This window comes from Notothenia rossii, assembly GCF_949606895.1.
Source record: "Notothenia rossii genome assembly, chromosome: 4".
Lineage (NCBI taxonomy): Eukaryota > Metazoa > Chordata > Actinopteri > Perciformes > Nototheniidae > Notothenia > Notothenia rossii.
This window is the reverse complement of record NC_136902.1, coordinates 76,742,775-76,762,811: the sequence shown is the minus strand read 5'-3', so window position 1 is coordinate 76,762,811 and position 20,037 is coordinate 76,742,775. Positions and strand designations below refer to the sequence as shown.

At 41.0% G+C, this 20,037-nt stretch overlaps 1 protein-coding gene across 9 annotated transcripts; it reads right to left on the bottom strand.

The window, feature by feature from the left end:
• Positions 1-725: 725 nt before the first annotated feature.
• On the bottom strand, positions 726-19,214 carry clasrp (CLK4-associating serine/arginine rich protein). 9 transcript variants are annotated; one of them, XM_079673701.1, is made up of 21 exons: positions 19,076-19,214; positions 17,880-18,019; positions 16,001-16,098; positions 15,799-15,900; positions 15,108-15,187; positions 14,823-14,907; positions 14,605-14,741; positions 13,464-13,560; positions 13,108-13,186; positions 12,951-13,024; positions 12,821-12,862; positions 12,049-12,282; positions 11,344-11,676; positions 11,075-11,257; positions 8,771-8,810; positions 7,132-7,192; positions 5,442-5,500; positions 3,022-3,068; positions 2,859-2,944; positions 2,596-2,675; positions 726-1,429 (listed from the first exon to the last, which is right to left on the bottom strand). In XM_079673701.1, exons 2-20 carry the CDS (start codon positions 17,976-17,978, stop codon positions 2,605-2,607), a joined length of 2,007 nt encoding a protein of 668 aa, XP_079529827.1. In that variant the 5' UTR covers positions 17,979-18,019; positions 19,076-19,214; the 3' UTR covers positions 726-1,429; positions 2,596-2,604. The 9 variants fall into 9 exon arrangements, 4 of the variants coding, with proteins under 4 accessions (XP_079529827.1, XP_079529828.1, XP_079529829.1 ...); XM_079673702.1 differs by having other exon boundaries at positions 726-1,432; positions 2,651-2,675; XR_013806994.1 differs by lacking the exon at positions 5,442-5,500 and having other exon boundaries at positions 1,403-1,432; positions 2,651-2,675; positions 8,767-8,810.
• Positions 19,215-20,037: the final 823 nt, after the last annotated feature.

Here is a 20,037-nt window from a genome sequence, read left to right as displayed (position 1 = left end):
TCGGGTAACACACTCCTTCTTTCACTTTAAGACTTGTTCTCTTTTACGCACTGTTTTTGTTTCAATCAAGGTTTTCACATCCGATAGATAGTGGGAATTCACATTTAGTTCCTCCACAGCAGCTCAGAGGAACTACCTGGTTTGGTTTCCCACAGGTGTCTCAATTACCAAACTAGTGCTATACGAGCTCTCATTTCTCTTTTTCTTGTTGTGACAGCAAAGTGTCACAAAATGCCTTGAATTGAGTATTACAGATGGACAGTGAGAAGAAGCAGTGAAGCATCTTTCGCTGAGAGACTGAGATTTGTCGCCACCTACTGATGGGAATACATTGAGAAAGTGAGCTTTTACTGATGAACTGTCTGCTTTTAATGTCGTGCTTCCTAGTGGGTGCCTTTTATTAGTCCTATTTTGTTTGTTTCGAAGTGTTTTTTTTACTAGGGTTCTCTGTATTTATCACAAAGTGTAAGGCTTTCATTCACATAACTGATATTATCCGTTAGCTGCGGATACAAATAAGATATTAGCTGCTTGTTGTTCAACAAATGTATTGAGCAAAGTAGTCCCGGGATAATAAAACAATTGTGACCAACGTATGCTAAAATATATAAGGTATACAAAACCAAAATAACTTACTAATCCTAAAAATATTTTATTTCTTTCGGTACAAGCTTTACAAAAAAAAAACTAAGATTTCGAATAGGAAAAAAAGGGAAATGAACAAATAGTTTCAAAGTGAGTTTTATTTATTGTTCCATATTTTACATTCCATTTTGCTGAAAACCAAAAGGCTATATGCTGCTGTAAACCGGTTAGCAGAGGACAGAGTATAAAAGGAGTGCTGGATAAAGTTTGACTTTATACAGGGAGTTTGTTTCCTTTAATAAAGACGTTTTAAATGGATAAGTATAAATATCCTGTACATCGGCTCTTGAAAGGTTGTTAAAATGTTCTGTAGTGTGAGCTTGTCGGAGAAATAAAAATTAAGGTTGACGTGGAGACGATGTGAGGTGAAAAGGTGAGATGTTGCTTATTATGTACATTGAAATACAAATGAACAACTCCAGATGAGTTGAGAACTGTTCAGGCAGAGAAAGAAGAAAGGAGCATGCAGAAGAAGAAACTCATTTATTAAAGCTGAAGACTTTTTACAAGTTGAATCAAAAAGGAAAAGGGCAGATCAAACTCTGCTCCGCTGAACCAATTGGCTTTGATAACTGAAAGTAAAAGGTATCACAGTCCAAATATTATATCTGTGGACACATACCAGAGGACAGAGTGTTCAAGTAAAGGTTGGTATCATGACCACTCCATCTTTTCACGTTTGTTGGCCGTTTGTTAGAATATGTGTACTGAAGGGACTGTAGGAGGCGTCCATGTTCCCTCCGCTCAGTATTGGTAGGGTGGACTTCGTGACCGGGACCGAGACCTCCTGTAAAAAGATAAAATAACAATAAGTACAAAAGTGAGAGAAGCTCAATCTGACTAACATCATACAGAAATGTGTAAGTGTATATTTCTTGTCCTAAAAGTCTTAACGTTTCAAAAAGAAGCTTTTTTTTTTTTTAGTCAACTGATCATAAACTAATATAAAGACAAACGTTGCTGATGTAAAAAAGCCTTTAGCAGCGTCAATAAACATCAATCATTTAGACTGACTTGCTTGGTGTTACGGAGTATAAAAACGGGTCAGTTTGGGAACTGAACCTGGTTGGGGATCGCTTTAGTTTATATGTGAATATCCAGATATTGTGGCTTTAATGAAATTAAGATTTACTGAAGTACAATTTCCGTTTAAAGGTGGGGTAGGTAATTTTGGAGAAACCAGCTTGAGTGCGCTAGAATTTGAAAATACACAACCAGAAAAAAATCTGCCACTTCCTTACAGAGCCCCTCCTCCAACACACACGAACGCGCACATGACCAATGAGGGCACGAGATGAGTTTATGCACAGATGGAAGGCTGACAGGCAGGTAGGCCATCCAGTTACTTTAGCCGGGCCGGCTAAAATGATTGGTCGTGCTTTTTACAGTACTACGGCTTCCACAGATGACATTTTTTTATGGATTTTTTGTCAAAGCACTTCAGATATTCATTGCTATCGGGATGTTAAGAGCATTCCATGGAATATAACAAAAAGTGTATCTCGAGCCGGTTTCTCAAACTTACCTAACCCACCTTTAAGTCAAAATTATATTTTTTATTTTAGTAGACATTTCAAATAAGTTTATGGATTCTTTAAGAATGTTTAAATTCCAAAATGAATTTTCTTTTTCCTTCACTGACTTTAACATGGAGTCCGGTCTACGTGATGTCTTCTTTGAAACTGACATATCTTAATGTGATTCATAAAATAATACTAAGGAATGAGCTGAAGTTCTGATGAAGGGTGAAATTAATTGCAGTGAATCATTTGAGGTATTTTCTTTGACTCAGGAATTCACTTTTACTGAAGCATTGCTCCAGTTTCTCTCTTAACACCTTACACACTGATTTGATCTGAGTGAAGAAAAAGCCAAGTAGCATTAGTGTTGCATATAAAAAGGCACGGTGATGAGCCTTGGGATAAGTGAATGTGCATTAACGTGAAAGACTCCCATAATTCATTCTGCTTCATCGGAGCTGGGATTGCTGCGGCTTCTCGCATACCTTCTGTGTGAGCTGTGCTCTCGGCCTGCAGGGACAGAGGAGAAGACACCGTGAAAACAACGCATGGCAGAACGTATTACAGCCCATAAAACTGTCAGAGCAGAAACTGACAGTAGAAAATCCGACAGAGGCTTAGCTGATCGTTTCTTCTATAAACAAGGCACTAAACCAAATTATTATCAGATACATATGGCTGTTTGTGTCTCACCATGTTTGGAAGGGGAAGGCGAGTGGCTCTGACGCCCGTACTGTCTCTCCCATTCGTCCCTCTCCTTCTCACGTCTCTCTCGCTCCCTGAACACAGAGCCTCTGGGTCAGACAGTTGCAACACACACATACCAAACCGCCCGTTCACACACACAGGTTCTTACTTCATGCGTATCTTGCGTGCCATGGCTCGTAGCTCTCCCTCTCGCTCCTGCAGAAAAAAAACACAGCCATGAGGAGAGACGCAGGATAACAGTGTGTTTCAGCCTAAAGAGTTATGGCGCATTTCCACTACACTGCCTCGCTCGGCATGGTTAGGCCTCGTTAGGACTGGCTCACTTTATGGCGCATTTTCATTACAGTTTAGGAACTGGGGTAGTATCTATAGTAACGCAGTGTAGGCGGAGCCGTGACGTCATCTTTAATGAGAGCCCCAGAAAAACAACACAGCCGTTAGCTCTTAGCACTCAGAGCTCACAGCTCTTCATATCTGTTCAGAAACTAGACAAGAGACCTATCATGCTATATTTAAATGATATAGTGTATGACCATACCGATATAAAAAGGTACATTTATACATTTTATTTTTCAAAATACCAAACAGATCATTTTTAAGCCATGCCCCGTTTAGCTCATTTTCGCTCTATTCCAAGCCTGTCTTTGAAAATTCTGAGCAGCAGCTGACCACGCCCCCCTGCAGAAGAGGGGGGCATGAGCCGGCGAGAGTCACGTTGCCATGTTTGCTGTGATTACGAGTGCGGAATAAACATGTCATCTCAGAGCAATGCATGTGTTCAAGCATATTATCAATTTGATCCAGAAACTGACCCTGAAGCAGCAGAGGTTTTGGTGGAGGTGCAAACATCTCGGTTGCAGCAGGACGTTTCTGAATGGTTAACATACTTGTCAACCCTCTCGATTTTCGCGGGAGACTCCCGATTTCATTGCCCTCTCCCGGTTTCCTCCCGGGGTCATATTTTTCCCGCATTTCTCCCGATTTCTGAGAAAATCAGATTTACACACGACTGTTTCGACTCGGACTTTAATACAGCTACACCATTGTTTGGTTTCCATGGTAACACGTCTCTTTAGTAGCGCGCACAACTCAAAGTCTGAGAGGGTGAGGCAGATATTCACAGAAAACAGAACAAGAATCGACAACTACTCTACTCTCTGCTCACTCCTTTCCTGTAAAATGCAGGTCCAGCCCACACATATGCTCCATCAAGGACGGTGCTACAGGCCGCAAGGCAGTGCACTTACAACTACAATAAGCATGTTAATGTTAATCTAACAGCTCCGGCGATCCACTAGCACCCCCCCCAATTTTGCATTTTGAAATGCTCCCGATTTCTGAGGTCTAAAGGTTGGCAAGTATGTTTGACAAGCTGTTGTCCCTATTTATTTTACTCTGTTACGATGCTTGTTACTTATTCCGTTCAAATTTTGGCTAATTAGCAAGAATGCAATGTGTACAGTTTGTAACTTAGAGTTTCACCCAGCAATAAGTCTCTGAAAGGCGGGGAAAAGTTGTGTGGATAGAGGCAGAGCGCAGCGGCAGGCTGGCTGGTGCGCACACACACACACACACACACACACACACACACACACACACACACACACACACACACACACACACACACCTCACTTTGTAACCCAGGAAAGGAGCAGGACTCCTGGGTACGTGAGTGTTAAAAGTGCATTAAACTGTTTTAATCCGACAGCCGCTGATGTGCACGGAAGTCTGTCCGTTTCGTTAACATTTGAATAGCCAAATGGATGGAAATCCGTCCTACAGTATATGCGAATGAGAGGTTTGGCAATGCACGTGGCCGTGGCTCATTCCCCTGATAGGTGGAGAGTTGACCAATAAGCGGAGCACCTCTTTGTGACGCAGAAAAGTGTTGAAATCTGGATCCGTTTTTTTCAGATCCGTTGCAGCCCCTTTTTTAGATATTTGGCTAAGGAGGAAAATAGAGAGGGTTGTGTTTTCTGACACTTGGTGAGTTCCCTGGAACACATATTCATGTATAAAAAGACGTACAAAAGGTGCATTTTGCATGATAGGTCCCCTTTAAACGAGTCCAAACCACAGACTGTCTGTGTCATGGCGAATACAGTCGCTGGTTTATTTATGTCTGTATAGGCCGTTGTTGTGAGTGTGGACGGTCGGAGCATATAGTGCGTAAGCTTAGCCGTTCTCCATTTAGAAAACACGCCTTTTAAAAAGGTTTTCGCCTGCCGTCTGTCTGCAGACTCGTCAAAGCATTAATTCATAGTTTTTACTAACCGGTATCAGTATGTTGTTACTTCGGAATCATTTTTGAAACGTGTATTACAATTAAATCACGGTCAAATATGTTCATCTTGTTGTAGTTGTAGCCCCATTGCCAGCGATTCTCTCTCTAGTTTAGCAAACTCAGCCCGACTCAGCCTGGTTGTTCCTGGCCCTAGAACCACGATTTTATGGGGACAGAAAAACTGTGAATTAGGACCCGCTAGCCGGTACTAGGCCAAGTGGAAACGCAACCAAAAGCGAGCTCCGCGCTGCAGTGGGAACGCACCACAACACACAAACACACACCTGTCGTTTGCTTTCCTGCTGCTGGACCTTCACCTGCGCCGCTCTTTTATCCGCCTTGGCTGCAGGAGAAGGAAAATACATTTGTTATTTTCATAATGTGACAAATTGTACAAAAGATACTGGAGATGCACTGAACTAGGGGTCGACCGATATCGGGCTGGCCGATTATCGGGGCCGATATTCCGCATTTGACCGATTATCGGTATCTGCCTTTTTTTTTTATCAAATTGCTGATAAAACTTTGGTTCTGATGCGGCCGTTTCTCTGGCTGCAGTCACCAGCCTCTGTACACGAGCAATGTCCCGCCCACAGCGCTATCAGAGGCTATTACTGAAGTGTCAATCAACACTGAAGATGTTCCGGGCGGGAGCCAGCCAGAGAGGCGGGACCTTCTCAGATTACAGGCAGGTGCAAAGAACGCAGACAGAGGCAAGCAGCAGCGCTGAGCGGCAGAGCCATACATGTGTTTCCAAGGTAAATCAGTTGAAAGCAGAAGTTCAATAAACATCTCAAGCCCCTATGCTGAAGTTGCAAAAACACCACGATCTTATGATCCAATTCTATCAGTTTCCCAGTTACACAGGGACGCGGGAAGTCAGTCAGAGATGGGGGTGCGTGCAGGGTCTCGCAGCGGAGTAACCGGCTGTTACTGTGTGTTAACTGTGGTGCGGAGGGGAGGGGGGGCTGCGAGTGGAGCCTCGCAGTTTTTCAGGTTGATATGTGAAGCTCATTAGCTAGCCAACATGTATCTAGCAAATGTTTAGCAAAATATTAGAAGTGAGGCTACTAGACTAACGTTAGGTCTAATGTAATAAACTCACATTTAATATTTTGTAAAACATTAGCTAGCACTAGTGTTTTGCAGTTGCTAGCAGCTTATTGGGATTTTATGCTAGATAGACTGGCATTGTTTTATTTATAATAAATTAAGCATTATTGTTAGTTCAGCATGTCAGCCTGCAGCCCCACTTCTTGTCTCTCTCTAACTCATTGCAGATGGCTGCACTAAAGAAAAGGGCACAGAGAGGAAACCAGTTGTAAGATGTTTAAAAGTTCATTAAACGTAATATATGCTTAAATGCATTTCAAAGAAATTGTGTTGGAGTTTGTGTTATTCTACATTTTGACATCAAGATTTTCTGATTTTACTGCAAATGTATATCGGTTCCAAATATCGGTTATCCGTCTGCTTGATTACCAATAATCGGTATCGGCCTAGAAAAAGCCATATCGGTTGATCCCTACACTGAACGATCGGCCACCTGTCGAGGCTGTACGATGGTCAGAGGATTTACCCTGGCCTCTGACCAGTCGATCAGTTTCTTACCAACAGATTTATGCCAGTGAAAATACCCACGCGCCGAATGATAGTTTTATGTTACGTTGATTTATGCTCAAACAGCGGCAGACAATTACGTTGCAGACACACACACAACATATTATCCTTGTAGAAGATCTTCAGTTCCTCACCCGTTTTCTTAAATAGTCCATGTTTTATTTTGACACACAATAAAATGTGTGTACTGTCAAATATAGTTCTTTGAAAAAAAAATTGGAATCGGCCAAAATCAGTAGCAGATAAAAAAAACAAAACCTTAATTGGCCAATAATATTGCAAGTGTGCATCTCTGACAAAGATGGACTTTTGAGTAGATTTGTGTACAAAGTGAAAAACACAGTATATACTCACACTGCCTGTTGAGCGCCTTCTGCATTTTGATCTTCAGCTTCTCCTGTGGGGTCATCTTGTTCTGCAGGTGACACAACTGTGTTAGCACATGCTTTCAGTCTGACAAAAGCGTGAGTCTGTGTGTGTCTTTGTGCACAAGTGTGTGTGTGTGTGTGTGTGTGTGAAGGAGATCAAAGGCACTGTGCTCTTATACAATTTCAGAATTCAGAACTAACACATTTATGTACAGTAGCCATTAGAGAAAAAAATTAAAAGGTAGCATACAAATGATGTGTGATGTTTGTCAAGTCAATCACACTTGAATTTCTAAGGCTGAACAGACAGAGAGAGCGTGTGTGTGTGTGTGTGTGTGTGTGTGTGTGTGTGTGTGTGTGGACAGAAGTACACTTCAGCAGTTGGATATTTTAGCAGCAGGACAGGCTACAGTAACATGAATCTTTACACTTTTATATGTACGAACACTGTATGAAAGGTGTGTCAGAAGAAGGACAGAGGGTCAGAGAGTGTAACAAGTTCAGGTCCGGTGAGTTTGGAAACATCAGCAACAGCCGGTGGCATTTTGTAACTGACACACCCATCGCTGGGCCGTTTAAACCTGGCCAGGCAAGAGACTGCAGGTCACAACAGTGCAGGAAAAAGATAATAACCTCCCCTCTGTTTGTCTGCGGGGAGAATATTCAAATATTTTCTTCTTTGCCAAGAAAGAAGAGAAGCTGGTTCAGAATGAAAACAAATAAATATGCTGTTCAGTTTTAAAGGACTAGTTTGATATTTTTGGGAAATCCACACATTTCCTTTCTTGTCCATAGTCGAATGAGAAGATTGATAACACTCACATGCCTGCAAGTAGATTATAAAGCTACCTCAAGTAGTTTAGCTCAGCATAAAGACTGTAAACATTAGCATACTAGCACCTTAAGCTCACGTGTTAACACATCATTGTGTTGAATGAGGGAATCAATGTTCTCGTCCAACTCTGCAGGACAGGAAATGAGTGTACTTCCCAAAAACCATTCCTTTGAACTCTCATCTCAAGGCTGCAATGCGTGTGTGGGACATACAGCATATTTATTTCAATTTAGGAGTAAGAGCGTTCTCTGCTTGTTAAAACAAGCCTAAAGAAACTTCTGTCCAGAGCACTCCAATCAGGTTTCTCCATCAGGGATAAATCAAACAACTTCAGTCACTATTAAATGATCACTTGGCCAATAAGATACAAAAAGTAATCATCTTCTTTCCCTTAGGGCGGCTCATGTGTGACCTGCTGCTGCGTATGAGACTACACACAGATATAAAGACTCTCACCCACATGTATATATTCACACACACTGAAATCACAGTGAGGACTTCACAGGGCGCTGAAATGTTCACTTCATACAGAGATAACAGCATTCAGTCTTTTCTCTAGTGTTCTCAGCAAAACACTTAAGGTGAACAATACGGTAATTTGCTAAATAGTTGGTAGGCTTTAACTGCAGAGCATGTCAACTTTGTGGGGGGGGGGAGGGAAATCACATTATTTTCTTTGAGCAACAATGGCTTCTACATCCCAGCCTGGTGGAAAACCAAGTCAGCCTGTCAGGGATGAGGGAGGCGTAGGCTTTAGCAAGAAACGCAGCTAAGTCAAATTCTTACTGACTTTGGCAGCTCCCGTCTCTTTACCACCCGGAGTATCAGGCCTGTAAACAGAAACAACAGAAAAACAACAGTGAGATGGGTGATGAGGCGATGGGATAAGGATATCTTGATCATAAAAATAAACAAAAAACTGTTCCTTCCTCATGCCAAGGAATACATTGGTTCCAAAAACATGATAATACATTCACAGTGTTTCCCCTAGGTTTACAGCCTTGGCAGGGTGCTGCTCACGGGGGGGGGGGGAGGGGGCCGGATTCCCTTTGGGAATTTTTATTTATCCTATTGTTATTGATATCATACAATAACAAAGTATTTGTATATTAAAAAGTGATAAAGTACAGTGTTACACTGTACTGTATTACTTTTATTCAAACTGTATTCCCTTATCATGTAGCCTACACTTCTTCCTCTCATTGATACAATTAAATCACCTGACTACAGCATATAACAGTCTGCTGCAACCCTGTGCTGCTGCTGCTGCTTCTCTCTGCCTCATCCTCTATTGCTGGAGGCAGCTCCACCTCATCTGATCTGTGATATGAAACAGCCATCGTGTTATGATCATATTGAGCTATTGGTGTGAGTCTAACATTAAACAAGCAGTCTGCTTGTCATACATTGCTGACGATACATTTTAAGTGGCAATTTGTTAATTGTTGAGTCACTGCCGCTAAATGCCATTAGCATCAAGCTAGCAAATCATGCATTAGCCTCACAGCAACAGGTGACAGAACATCCAATTATCCTGAGCTAATTTACTGAATAAACTAACTCACATCTCCTGTCTTTTTTTTCCACCCAACTCATGAGACTATTCTTCTGCTGGCGTTTCATTGTTGTTTTCTGTCAAATTCAATACTGTAGTTCAAAACCGCGGTACCTGCTCACCATCTGTGAGCTATTTTTAGAATGTGCACGCTACGTTCGTTGTCGCGTTCGTGCGCGTCCACCTGGACAGGCTGTGTGTGTACATCTCCCGTGACGATAACGGCTTGAGGTTAAAAAAATAAAATAAACAAATTTGAAACTGGGGGGTGACACAAACGGGCACACAGCAGAGCTCAGGGCAATAATGCAGATTTGTTTGACTTTTTTTACACTTTGTTGTTCTCCTCCTTCCCGCCGCTCTTGTCTCTGTGAGTGTGTGGGGGGGGGGGACTCCCGCCCTTCAGAAACAGAGCCGAGGGAGAATGTGAATATGCAAAGCAGTGGACACTGAAATATGCACATACATTGGATAAATTATATTTAGCGTTTAGTTTATTTAATAAAACAGCACATGTTCAATGTTCATGTTCAATGCTATATATATATATATATATATATATATATATATATATATATATATATATATATTTATTATATATATATATATATATATATATATATATTTATTTTTTATATTTATTATATTTATATTTATTTTTTATATTTATATTTATTTTTTAAATAAAAAAATTAAAACCTTGAATTTCAGGCGGGGCGAGGGGCTCCGTTGGCAGCGCCCCGCCAATACAATGGTAGGGGAAACACCGATTCATAAATGATTCGTATGGCTTTATAACACTTGTGTGTCAAATGGCTATTCACAAGAACTCATGTTATGCCTAAATGCATTTAAGAGTTAAATGTTTATTAACCTTATGAATTGAAGACATACCCAATCGCTCTGAGACGCTGCTCCCTTCCAGTAAAAGGAACTATTACATTTTTAAGTTCAACTGAAATCCTTAGGCATTTACATAAACAAAATATTCAGTTCCGAAAAAGACAATATTTTATAACTAGCTGTTTATATGAACTTCCACTCCACTAATATTTCCATTTAGACGCAATGCCATTCTTATTTTGATCATTGTAACAAGCCAATGAAAGAAGTTTCTCAGCTGTGAAACACACAGCTGCCCTCTTTCATTACTTTAAGCAGTCAACTTTATAAAAAAGGTCTGCGGGGGGGTATCCAAGTCTTTCAAAATTAGGTTTTTTTTTTTTTTAGGCCAACAGCTCAACACCAGCCTACAACTTGTTTGATTGGTTTGTGTACAACAAATGCAGGAGCTAACTCTAAAAACAGGATAAATGGGTTGTGTTGCAAACTGCGGTAAAGCCCCCAATAGCTTTCTATGTCTCCAAAGAATGCTCCTAAAACCTGGATAACATTGGCCCATTGCATCAGAAGATGCTACATGGGCTTCAGACAACTGGATCAAAACGTTGATATTGTCTTATTCTAACTAAATGAAATGTTATTGTGCATGTAAACCGTGTCATTGTTTCGTTAGTCTCTGCTACATGGTGTCCTTACTTTCTTAGCTTGTCACAGATGGTGTTGGAAGAGGGCGGGGCTCCTCTGTGAGGGGAGGGAGTGCGGTTGGAGCGACTCGGGGACCGGGAGGGGCTTTTGCTGCCGCTGTCGGCCCTCCGATGACCCCCGCTGCTCCGCCCCCCTCGCCTCGAGCTGCCCCCCTGCCGTGAGCTGGAACGGGACCTGACAGAAAAAACAGCAGAGCTTGAGTCACCTCGATAGGTATAACTATAACTTAAACACAGTTGGGAGACGTTGTGGAGTCTCACTTTGTCCGCCTGCGTGCTGAGTACCGTCTCCTGTCCCGGTCCCGGTCTCTGTCCCTCCCTCGCTCTCTGTCGTTGGACCGTGATCGTGTCCGGTCCCGCCTCTTCCAGGACACGGCCCCTCCGTTCCCTGCTCTGCCTCGTGAGTGAGATCTGGAACGCCGCCTCGACCGGGATCGGCTCAGGGATCGCCGCCCATCGCTCCGGGAACGCCGCCCATCCCTCCCACCGCGCCCACGTCGACCACGGCGGGAACGGGAAGAAGAGCGGGAGGAGGATCGCGATGAGGAGCGGGAGGAGGAGGAGGGGGAGCGACTGGAGGATGACCTTCTTCTCCTGGACAAACAGAGACACAGGGTTTCAGTATCAACACCAGCCCAGGACCTAGCCTTCTTCAGAATAACTCTGGTTTCTTGTTTGAAAGAAATCACCACATGCTCGACTTTGTGGAGAGGATGAAATACGCAAAACGTTTATATATACGCTGCCATAATCTGACATGCACAATCTAACATAATGTATGTGAACTCTTAAAACCAGAAACAGTTTTCCTAAGCATATGCAGAATAGGTTCATTTGTTATTGACTGATCCACCTCACCTACCACCACAACAACAGTATTTCATCGTGAGTATTCTTTCTGGGGTAATTTCAACAACAATTTAGACTGCAACTAATGGAAAGCCAGAAAGAAGGAAAGTTACCGACCGGGAGCCCCTGCTATGACCTGCAGGGTGCTGCAAGCTGGAGGGGGCGTGTCCTGAGTGGGGAGCAGCTGATTGTGTTGCTGCTGCAGCCGCTGCAGCCGCCACCGCCGCTGCTGCCGCCGCCGCCGCTACTGCTTCATCATCGCTGCCTCCGTAGCTGGTGATGAAGGTGATCTTCTCCGGACCGGGAGAACGAGAGCGTGACCGCGACTCTGAGCTGGACTCCATCTCTGGCCTGAGAGGCAGATCAGAAAAAAACGTTAAAATATACACGAACACCCAATAAATCAGGCAAAGTATTCCAATTCATTTGATTTACTTGAGTGCAGTCTCTACACACTCATACAGAAGGTTTGTAATCCGCCAGTAAACTAAATGGAAAATAAGAAAATGAGGAACACGCACTGCACGCCGACAAGAGAAACAAACATGTTGTCGCTTTTCATTTCCAGAGGAAGACAGCACGATTTGCAATACAAGTTTCATAATACATGAACAATTTGTTATGAAAAGTTGAAAACACAGAACTCTTCTTTGTTTTAACAATAGGAACATCAGTTGTAAGTCAGAGCTAGTAAATATGAAATCCTCCAGCTTTGCTCACTCCACATTAGGCTTCCTCACCTTCAGGTGTGTACAAACTACAGGTTATTATTAACTTATTTTTGAAAAGTTATCGGTTATCTTATCGACATTCAGAAATGAGCAGCTAATTATCCGTCATGGGTAAAGACTGAAAAATCCATGTCATGCATCCTTGCAAAAATACTGACCGTTTATAGGGATCGTATGTTGGGCTGTCTCTCCTGGCATAGCTGAAATACACAAGAATGAGGACATGAGTTAAACCTGTTTTCAGGTAGTCGTACAGATAATGAGGAATCGAAGATCTAATATATTTACCTTGGTGGGCTGATCTGTCTTCCTTTTAGTCTCTTCTCTCTGAACTCTCTCCTTTGTCTGCGGGAACGCCGGCCCTGAAATGATTAAAAAGGTAACTTATAGAGTCTCATTTACCACTTGCATAATACACACATATTCCTCAATGATGTTATCTTACAGAGTACATGGCCTTCTCCGCCTCCAGAGCTTTGGCATGTTTGATGGCCTCCACTTCCTCCTTGTCTTTCCTCAACATCCTGATAAACAGACATCATGTTAACAGTGTTAAGTAATTGTTGGTTTATGTTTCAGGGTTTTCTTAATATACACGTTTTGAGTTTATATTGGATAAATCAAATTCTACCAAGACATTTCGGATAAGGTCACTCCCTACTGCCTTTCCTATTTATTCTGTAGAATCTAAACTATAGCACTTTAGAGAGTGAGTAGGTGTTGTTCTCTTCCAAACCTCTATTTTTACTCTGCTCTACAGGTGACCTTTGATGCATGATGATATAATCTCTGAGATGTTACCTAACAAAGTCTCCTTCAGCCATCCCGTATGGGGTTGCCATTTTGTTTACGTCCAACACCTGTTCCTCGTTCAGCTCGTCAACGTCAACCTCCACATCTGTACACACACAAGAAAGCTTTTAACACAGCAAAACGTCAAGGCAAGTTTACATGCTTGATTTAACTTACATTTTCTATATATATATATATATATATATATATATATATATATATATATATATATATATATATATATATATATATCAGTGATTAACTGGCTATTCTTTATAATATACTCAGATCAATAGGAGACAGAGATGTTATAAATCAAGGGTTTTTATTATTATTTACAGCAGGGGTGGGGAACCTTTTTCCTCTCAATTTTTACAACATCCTCCGAGGGCCGTACAAATTATTGAACTCAAGCTCTGCTTCAAAAAACTAAAATCACAGCCAATTCGTTTCGCCTTTCTTTCATGCTGTGCAAAGAACAAGCAGATATCTTACCATGACTCGCGCATGCATACATGCACGTGCACGGTTGTGGCATGACCACCAAAACAGAAAGATATGGACACAAGATGTGTGCAAATGTATTTAGTATCCTATCCATGATGAATGATTTAAGTGGGGTGGACCTAACCTCCTCTAGGGGGGTCTGGGGGGCCATGCTCCCCCGGGAAGATTTTTTTTTAAATATTGAAGTTAAAAGCATCAATCTGGTGCACTTTGAGAGCAACATGAGGAGATCTATGGATACATCTTTCAACACCCATTATGAAACAGAACTGTAAGCAGATTTTTCTTTTTGGATATTTTACAAATCACTCCCTTTTTAAACTGTATTCTTGTTATTTTCAACAACTTTTTTGTTACTGTCATAGTATTTTATACCTATTTAGTCTCTAATGTCTCATTAATAACTATAATGATCATATCAAGGTGTGCCTTAACCTCACTGAGCTGAGGTATTTGAAGAGCTGGAGCGGCGTCCCCCCCCCCCCCATTTAGACAGGTTTTTGTTTTCTTTAAGAGAATGGAAGATTTACAAACTGAAAGTGGTTGTTATACATTGGTGTAGTGCATCCTGCAAAACTGTTTTTTGTCTCTGAAATTCGAAGTTCCCGGATAAATCTCACTAATGCCAGACTCATTTCCTCACCAATATCTGGGATGCCCTCATCCTCTTCTGATTCGCTGTTTTCTGAATCATCCTCCTCTTTGTCTGACTGGGGGTCGGGCTCCATCACAGTGCTGTCTTCATACGTGTAACCAATGGTGGCTTTCTTTTCAGCCAGTCTACACAAAGAGAGGAAGGATTTATCAAACCAAGAAACCCCAGGAATCATGAAACAACCATTGTATTACAATTCAAATTACTTTTTCTTCTCGTCCTCATTTGGTTTCTGCAGGCCACCGTAGAGTTCATCCAGGTAGATCTGGTATAAACACTGCTCCTCAGAGACTGTAGGAGGACAGCAGGGAGTTAAATAGAGAACACAACAGCAAAACATACCCACTGAGGGCAGGCTAACACACCATTATAGGCACATTAAGAACACATATATTAACAGGTGCTTAACTGTGTTACAACAGGAAACAACATGTAAATGTAATGCTTTAGTCAAATTAAATTCATTTCTCAGCTATGGGGTTTTGACTCACTGTTGGCAAAGTCATTCTGCACTAGGCCTCTGTATCGCTCATAATTGCACTTCCTCTCCTCCATGTCCTGCTCTGGGTTCCTGTTTGAGACAAAGAGTCCATGAGGCCATATGAGATGTAATGTGCAATTATAGGACATCAAATGCAATATCAAGGACAGACCTCTCAAAATCTGCATTAACAGCACAGCAACTTTCAAATTACTACTGCAACACACATTAAAACCTAATTTTGGCATTGTATACATTTACACTTATTGTTTTAACTATCTTGAGACTTTTTACATTTGCACTCTTTGTATTGCAACTGCATGAAGAGCAATTTCCCTCATTAGTAATCATTTTGTTATTGCTTTACATTAAAAACTTCACCAAATGTTTTTGAATGCGCTCTACCAAACATCAATTCACATGAATCATCTGATGCACAACCAGGTCCTGCATATATCTTTCTTTCCTAGCTCTACACCTACTCGAACTCATTTGTAATGTACTTTGTAACGTCTAAACATGTTCATTTTGTTAAAAAAAAAAAGATTGCTAAGCATGATCTCTAAAAAAATGTGTTTATGTTAGTTATGGTATTGTCTAATATTCATCATGACTTGTATTCAACTTTAATATAGAGCCTGAAATGTCCAAAACGCATACATATTTAGAACGGACAGAGTCTGGACTCAAATGGTACTTACGATGTGCTGAGCAGTGGAGGAGTGTATGTAGGGATGTAGTCTAGATGAGCCCTTACATCAAACCTGTCAATCATGTTGTTGGCATCTCCTTGCCATGGCATCCTTAAAGAAACAAACAATGGAAAGGGGTATAATGTGATCAGCAACATCCCAAAATAACTGGGCAGTGTGTGTGTGCGTGTGTGCGTGTGCGTGTGCTCACATGTTGATGGGGCTCTCTGCAGCCGTGGCCACAGCAGGATCCAGATGAATCTTGTACGCTCGGCCATGAACCTGAAGAAATTGAGCTGGATCTTTTTTCTGTTGAGACAAAACGAGACAGTCAAAAGACAATAAAATGTAATATAACTTATAACTAGGGATGCTCCGATCGCCAATTTTGGGGCCGATCCGATCGAGTGGGCGGAGCCTACGGGGATCTTCCATTTAAAGTGATGTTTAAAACTCAGTTATTGGGGCTCATTCACTGGAGCTTCACAAACAACAACCAACATAATTATTACATTCAAATGAAGTACATTATTCAAGTTTACATTAACTTTGGAGAATAACATGGGAGAAATGAGCGGAAGCGCTCTCTTTTCCTCTCTCTCTCTCTCTCTCTCTCTCTCTCCTGACATCCTGTCAGTATCTCAAGCAGCTCACTGATCCAGTAATGAGTGACTCGACAGTGAAGAATAAACATATTTATAACTAGTGTAGCTTGTTCCAGAGGTAGATAAAATAGCTAAGTGTGTTAGGTCTAACTCTTAGTGTGTGTGTTGCTCTGCTCACCGGTCAGTCACAGCGGGTGGAGCTGCAGGATTTCTGCTTCACACACGTTGCATACCGCTATTTTATTGTTATTTTCAGACACCTTAAAATACTGCCAGGCTGGTGAAGCCATGTTGGCGAGCTTGTTTTGCCGCGCACAGAGAATATCGGCCGATAACGATCGGCGGCCGATCGATCGGAGCATCCCTACTTATAACCAACTAAATAAAATAACTAACCAGATAATGATATGTACTGCATAGCCCTTTATTTCCTGTTATTGTTGTTTAAGGAGAGCCCAAACTCAGCTGCATAACCTTTTCTACATTTTTCAAAATGGAGTTTCAAGAGAGTTCATTGTATGAATCTGTCATCTAAGAACTATATAGGCTCTATTCAGAAAGCTATAACAAAAAACCAAGTGGCAGAAATAAAAATGTAACCGGATGTGGAGGAGTCTCAGCCAACGCATCAGCCAACCTAAAGCTCAAACCCTTGCCTCAACAGACTAAACAACTGAGGCAGGATCGGGAAAGCCGAGATCTGGTGCAAGCAATTCAAATAGGAGCTTTTAATAAGGTGTCACAACTAGGGTTGCTACACAGATGAGACAGGGACACGTAGTTAACGTGAGTGCAGTTTATAAACTATTGGATTTTACATTTCTTCCTTGTGTGTTGGTTTGACTTTAGCAGAGTATGAGCAGTGAGTACATTGACCACATCAGGGTATATGCAGGAATCCTGAAGTCAAATGTAATACCTTTTAAGACCCTTTCCATACATTTTAAGGCCTCATCGCCACTCCGAGTTCCGGTTACATTGGCGATACTCTTTACCTCACATTTACTATACAGTATGGATTTTCCTTCCTCCTTATCTTCCAACCATTTGGACGCAAACTTGCATTTCCCCATAACGATTTTGTAACGATGTTGTAACGATGTTGTAACGATGTTGTAACGGCGTAAACTGAACTTCGCGCACGATGTCCTGTTCAGATGACGCCAAACCCAATGGGATGCCATAAATAAACTACACAGAATCACACTACACTACACACCTACGCAATGATTACATTCAGGCACACTTTAGAATACAACCTCTTTGGACAATTTATATACTTATTGAAAACAAGCTACAAAATGTAATACCTTGGAAAATGCCGTTTAATAGCCTTAATTTTCACTAAATTGATATATCAACTTTTAATACTTTTTAAGACCCCGCGGACACCCTGCACATTAATATTGGGCACTGGACAGGTAAGACAATATCAAGGTGGCCCAAAAATAATAATGAGGAGTGATCATGATAGGAGTCTCTTACGATCTTCTCGTAGTACTCTCGCCGTCGCTCTCCTCGGCGTTTGTAATCTACCATCATGCCACGGAGCTTGCGCTCATGTTTGCGGGCCTCTTGCCACATGACGGCTCCGCTGGGGGTGGGGGCGCGGCGGGGCACGGTTGCTGTAGAGGCAAACAGGGAAGAAATACAGGAGAGAGGAGAAAGAAAGAACACAAGTGCTTTAGGAAATGTAGGTCAACACTGGAAGAACATAATGTCGGGCTCCCACAGCATTTATTTGATAAAAAATACTTTTAACAAAACTCCCTACTGTCGTTTACAGTACTTTTGGTTAATGAAAAAATAATAAAACATAAGACAGAATATGAATGAATGAAAAATATATATATATATATATATTTTTTTTTTCTTACCAATGTTATTAGTACTTTATATTATTTAGATATGCAATTTGGGTTATACACACATTTTGTGGTGTTTTTTCATATTGACAACTGTCTTAATATTTTTACTTGCATTAATGTCATGTTAATTACATAAATATTATGTTATGTTAATTGTGTGGATCATTGAGCACCTTTTGTGCAAACCTGTGGTCATTTTTCTGATATACTATAACAACTAAGACTTCTATGTCAATGTTTTCTAATATTTACAATGAATTTCACAGACTTATTATAATATCAACTGCAGCTGATGCAATGATCAAATAACACAACCGTGTTATTGTGAGCTTTGATTTCGAGCTAATGGCCTCTGACTTTTATCACATGCATTATTTGGGTTTGTTTGATTGACTCGCGTTAAAATAGCAGCTGACGCGTCTGCAGCCAAAGTGCTAACCTGGCTAACTTCTGTATACATTATCGTTCTCAAACACATTTTACCACAGGACTGTCGCATTGTAAACAAAATGTAATGATGATACAAACGCACCATTCATATCACGTTAAGTTCGAATAAGACGAAAAGGCAAGGTTTTCAAAGTTATGGAGCAGTTTGTTAGCAAACATGGACTGATTGCGCATGCAGCTACGGGCCTTATAACGCTGTGCCGCTGTTAGCCAGTTAGCATCACAGCTAGCCTAGCCTATCTTAGCTTAGCTAGTTTGCATAGACGTTAAGAAAAAGCATATAACGCAGTCTCTTTGAGAACAACAAAACATGAAATACAGCTACACGGAACTTGCAAACCCGTTTCAAAAGTGTCAGTTTACCTGTTTAAGGGACCACTCACACACACTTGGGTTGTTTTAGTTGTTAGCCGTGTGCTTCTGTCAGACACACGCCTCCTTCTTCTAGCGCTGCCGCTCGGTGCAGTACTTATCTCAGCCTGAGGGGGCGCTGCAGTCAATCAATAGCGAGTGAGCCACAATAAATACTCCTGAGGTGGTTAAATAATGGTACATCCATGGCGGTGACCATAATACTTTTGATTTTATTGATTTGATTTGATTGTTTGTTAAGATTAAAAGTTTCACTTTTAACTTGATTTCATAATCAGTGGTGGAAAGTAACTAGGTAGCTATAAGTTTATATAGGCGTAGTTTTAAATATATTTTGAAGACACTTGTTGGCTGCTTTACAGTAGCAGATTTACATGAGTATTTAATTGTATTTTACTTTATGCTTCTACTACATGAAGTGGGCAAATGTTGTACTTTTTACCCCACTTACTTTTAGCTTCAGTAACAAGTTACTCTGCAGATTTAGGCTATTAATACAACATGTAGATAAAACAATATATTAGGATAAAGTAGTAGGACATATTAATAGATCAGTCAAATAATATGTATGATTCTGAAATGGGTCTTCATAACAGATAGGCTACTTTTACTTTTGGTATTCGGTTAATACTTTTGTAGTAAAGTAAAAGTTTGAATGCAGGACTTGTAATACTGTAGGTATACTTTTGCTTAAAATATCATTATGCCTCTTCCAACGCTGTTCAAAACAGGCTTATATGCAGTATATATTGTATAAAGTATGATTGGTGATTGGATGTAATTTGAAAAAAACATGGCCATGTGTAATTTATGGATCTGATATTTGATGGCGATATCAGAAAATGAAAATGAATACAGCCTTTACCTCCATTCTAACAAACACTGTCATTGGTTTTAAAGTGTGTGTACCTGCTGTGGACACAAGGTGTCCCTGTGAGACAGGAAACGTTCGA

Coding starts and splice junctions, on each gene's coding strand:
- clasrp (XM_079673701.1), bottom strand. CDS start 17,978: ATGTGGCAAGAGGCCCGCAAACATGAGCGCAAGCTCCGTGGCATGATG. Junction 15,188..15,798: donor CCTCCACTGCTCAGCACATC/GTAAGTACCATT, acceptor TGTCTCAAACAG/GAACCCAGAGCAGGACATGG. Junction 14,908..15,107: donor GCAGAATGACTTTGCCAACA/GTGAGTCAAAAC, acceptor GTCCTCCTACAG/TCTCTGAGGAGCAGTGTTTA.